The sequence below is a fragment of the Enoplosus armatus genome, chromosome 2 (genome assembly GCF_043641665.1).
Source record: "Enoplosus armatus isolate fEnoArm2 chromosome 2, fEnoArm2.hap1, whole genome shotgun sequence".
Lineage (NCBI taxonomy): Eukaryota > Metazoa > Chordata > Actinopteri > Centrarchiformes > Enoplosidae > Enoplosus > Enoplosus armatus.
Window position 1 is genome coordinate 26,310,963 of NC_092181.1, and position 4,707 is coordinate 26,315,669.

General features: G+C 41.1%; 1 protein-coding gene across 1 annotated transcript in view; it reads left to right on the top strand.

The window, feature by feature from the left end:
- The window catches only part of lcor (ligand dependent nuclear receptor corepressor), a 60,672-nt gene that overhangs the window by 36,144 nt on the left and 19,821 nt on the right, over nt 1–4,707 (top strand). Inside the window, exon 2 of the mRNA XM_070925461.1 lies at nt 1,651–1,716. Within this exon, the coding sequence (XP_070781562.1) occupies nt 1,651–1,716 (66 nt within the window). The remainder of the gene's footprint in view (nt 1–1,650; nt 1,717–4,707) is intronic.

Here is a 4,707-nt window from a genome sequence, read left to right on the forward strand (position 1 = left end):
CTCCATCTTAGGAGCAGGACGGTGATCCTAGAATATTTTTTGATTGGCCCAGTCAGTCACATGACCTAAATCCAACTGATCATGTGTTTTTAATGCTGAAGAACAAAGTGAAGGAATGAAAATAAGTAAGAGGTGAAGCTGACCAAGATACCAAGTGTCCAGTAGACTGCAAAGGATTTGACAACAAATATTAAATGTGATGGCTTCATTTAAGTTCATGGCAACTTATTATTTATCTAATTACATCCTGTCCCCTAAAATCACAGGACAGGACTGTTCCTACGCCCTCAAATTAAAGCTGAACAAACAGCATTTTTAACCTAAAACGCGTCCCGTCCTACGTCTCACAGACCGTGCAGAGTATTTCTCAAATCTCAAATCCTGTCAGGAAGCCAGTCACATGAAAAGAAAAAACCAGTGCTACGGTCCTTGACTCTTTGACCTCCTTCCTATCGGCTGCTGGTAACGTCGCTGCTGCGGGAGCTGGAGTGGAGCTGCTGCTGCTGCCGTGCGGTCGGCCGTAATGATTTTATAACAGAGAAATATGTTTCCATGCAGTTTATCAAGCTACTTTATTCCTGCAATGTAAAGTGTGTGGCCTGACAAGTGGCTGCACTTGAACTGTGTGGATGTGTGTGAGTATATGTGCTCTGTTAACCTTTCCATGCACTAAAAGCACACACACACACACACACACACACACACACACACACGCACACACACACGCACACACACACGTGTCTTTGTCTCTGTATCTCCGTCTGCCTGCATTTCCATTTAATGGAGGATGAGGTGGATGTGTGTGTGTGTGTGTGTGTGTGTGTGTGTGTGTCGGGGGGGGGGGTCAGGTTGGAAATTGCAATATGTATTTATGTTGCTCTGTATGCGGTTGCCAAGCAACAGCAAGAACGAGGGTATTTACAGTTAATAAAAAGTGAGTGACATTAGCTTGGTGTATTAGAGGTAAAGCGCTCATTTGCTTTAAGAGCTGAAAAGAAAGACGAGGGTGTGTGTGTGTGTGTGTGTGTGTGTGTGCTTCTATTGTGTATATATGCATAATAAGCACTCACACTGAGCTTCGTCTTTGTAGATATTTCGGTGTGTCTCTGTTTGTGTGTGTGTGTGTTTTCCCTGCTCTCACATCATTGCCTATATGTCTAAAAAAGAGCTTCCATGCCGTCGTCTGAACGTGTGCACGTGTGAGTCTTTATGTTATTATTGTTCAGTTTTCGTGAAACATAAAAATATGAGGAGGCGTGTTCATTTACGCCGACTGAATTCACCGCAAGCGTCTCCGATTACAAACTGCTTTGTGCTGCTATTTTCAGTTTCGTGTTTTGTGGCTGCTGGGCAGGGAGCGGTGGAAGCTGTGCATCAGCAAAATGTGTCCTACGGGAAAACCACTTTGTCATTTATGTCCCTCACCCTTCAAAAGATGAAGCTTCAAAAATCCTTTTAAAATGGTTTCCTTGTGTAAATACTGTAGTTTGAAAAACAGCGTCGTATTTTATCCTGACAGCGTTTTATTCATGTTTTCTTTTTTATTTGTGCAGTTTTTGTTTTACGTAGTATTTTAGCTGCTGTCATTTGTTGTTTTGATGGTAAACATGCCAGCTTGCATTAACGTCACATCTCCTCTCTCATCTGCAGGCTTTGAAAGCATCTTGGAAGGCTTGTTTGGGCCGGGACTAGTCAAAGATATCACCCTTTTCCAAGGTAAACATGCACAAACACTCACAAATATACACACAAATATGCACTTTGCTTAGTGGGAATTTATGTTACAAACAAACAAATCTGTAAAAAGTAAAATAATATTAAGGTTTTTCTGCCAATAGTGTTCAAGGACTGAAAATCTAACTTAATACTATTATATATATAATATATATATATGTATATATATATTATATATATTAGTGTGAGAGACTGACTGGGTGTTCAATGAATATCCAACAGCATTTCTATACATCTATTGATCTCTCAAACACATTTATTTCCATGCCAACAGAATAAAGTGTTTAAAATACATAACAATATGACAATTGATTTATGCCAAACCTGACAGATGTCACTAAACAGCTGGAGAAAAAAAAACAACCCACACACACACACACACACAATATGGTGGCCATGTTTGGCTGACATGCTCATTGTAGATTGTTGCATGGATAAAAAAAAAAATGGAGAGACAACTTCTATCGTAGTTTTTACTCTGGAAGTTTTAGACTCAGACAGACATCGTCCTCCAGTGAGAATACATGCAGTAGTATTGTAGTATTCATCACTAAGTTTAACAAATCTGGATCTCCGGATGCTGCGAGAGCTGTCCTGTGTGCTTGAATTCATCATTTGTTATTTATCTGTAAGTGATTTAGCACGTAGGGAAATAACAGTATGTGTGTTATTTCTGCAGCATAGAGCCCAGAGCTCTGAGTGAAGGATGTACAGAGTGCACTCAAATACCACAAAATATGGTAGAAGTCACCAAAACGGTTATCTGATTCAGGGTTTCCTGCTCCGAAGGACACAAATCAAATATGGACGAATAAAGCTCGCTCTCTCTCTCTCTCTCTCTTTCCTCCTATCGCGGAGAAACGAGGTCAACATGGTGTTGGGAGTCATGTGACCCCTCCCCCACCAACTTAAGGCATTTTTAGAATATTTCTGGCTTGTCTGCATCATTTTCACTCATGCATTACATTTACACACACACACACACACTCCAAGCAAAGCAGACACTCTTAACAGCACTAGATGTCGCAAAAGTACGTAAACGTCAAAGTGAGATGTTGTGGCGTTGAAACATTCACACACTTATCCAGTTATTGTCCCTCAAAGAGCCGTCATCCTCTTCTACATCAGTGATGAGATCATTTCCTACATTACCCAGAATTCCCAGTGGCACTCCATTTGAAGAAGGGGCACATGCTCGAGTTTACCACCGGTGCTGTGATTAAAACCCGACGTGTATTGTTTCTGTATTGATTTCTGGTCTTATTTCTTTCTGCGGGTGCAGAAATCGGTTTCCCGGCCTGAGAATGATTTATTCTGCAATTATTGAACATTTTAAACGTGGAAAAAGTCTTTGCTCTGTAACAGAGAAAAAAAAAGACGGAGCCAGAAATGTTTGGTTAGATTTTTTATTATTTTTTCCACTTAAAGCCGGAGTGCAGAACTTTTGACTCCCCCAGCAGGGTTTTCTGTAGCCCAGAGCCATGTGGACAGAGACAGAGAGAGTAATTACCAAAAATCACAGTTCAGTTCTGCATTTACCATAAATACATTATATTTACACATTTAAACTGGAACTTCCTGGAACTAACTGAAGTCTACGTGCATCACGCGATGATCAAGCGTGTTGAACTTCCTCCATGCGACTCTGTCTCTGCTGTAGTGGTACAGTTCGGTGAAGTGCCGAATGACAGGCTGACAGGAAACGTGGACTTTGGATGTAATTGTTTTGGATATGAAGAAGAAGAAACCTGCGTCTGCGTCTGCGTCTGCGCTGGGTTTCTGCAGCAGAGGTTCTATATTCAGATTGTTTTCAGCTTTCTTTTCATCTCAAATAAAGAAACTGTGTTTTTCCATTTAGACGATGTTGAAGAAACCAGGTTGCTGCAGAAACGGTAACCTGATTAATTCAGTGCATGTAAGCACACTGACTGTTGAGCAGAAACACACACACTTAAAGATTCATGTAAACAGTGTCAGCGTCTTCCTCGAGCTCACAAACACACACACACACACACACACACACACAGAAACTTGACTGGGGGGGGGGGTCACGTTAGCAGTGGGACTGGAGCTAATTGGCGCCTTCCCAGGGATATTGTAAGTGGCACAACCACAGGGTTCAAACACAGCTCACCTTTGACCTTTTCATTACAGCGAGAGACCGAGATGGAACAAGAGAGAGAGAGAGAGAGAGAGAGACTAATAGACCACAGTCCATTTGTCTGTTGCATGTCTCACAGGAATGCGAGAGGAAAGTAGAAGCCAGAGATGTGATCTGCGTTATTATACATAACGCATGAACTGTCGCTTGTACACACACACACACACACACACAAAGGCATAAAAGATGGCTTCAAATAGAGAATGAATGCCGTGTACCAGCTAGCAGACCCTGCATGGTTCCTCTCGTGATTTTTAATTACTGCAGAAGTCGTCGGTGTCCTGAAAACAGCAGCTGAAAATCTTGGTGGTTTAACTTTATACATCGCAGCAGTGGAAGAGTGTATCACCGTGTGTGTGTGTGAGGTGCAACAGACTTAAACTAACTTTTAAATTACTCTTAACTCCAAGTCATAGTCTCCTTGTTAGTACAGTGGACAGTGTCTCCACCTCTCATACGGAAGACCAGAGTTCGATTCCCTCATGGGGAGGGTTTAGTTTTAGTGTAAGTTTTCTTCCCGGGATCAATAAAGTATTTCTGATTAAAACTCACTTGCTTGTGTCTGTAATCCCTCACAGTGAACATCAGGGCGTCTTTTGCGTCGTTACATCATTGTCGCATGTTAATAACAGTAATTAACATTTGAGGCTGAATGAAAAGTCTGTATTGCGTTTCTGCGTTTTCCAGTAATTATGACTTGAGAAGCTTGTGATGATCACATAATAATAATAATAATAATAATAATAATAATAATTCTCATAATAATGAGATCTCTGTCTCAGAATTGCACTTCTGTATATTGTAACTGTAAC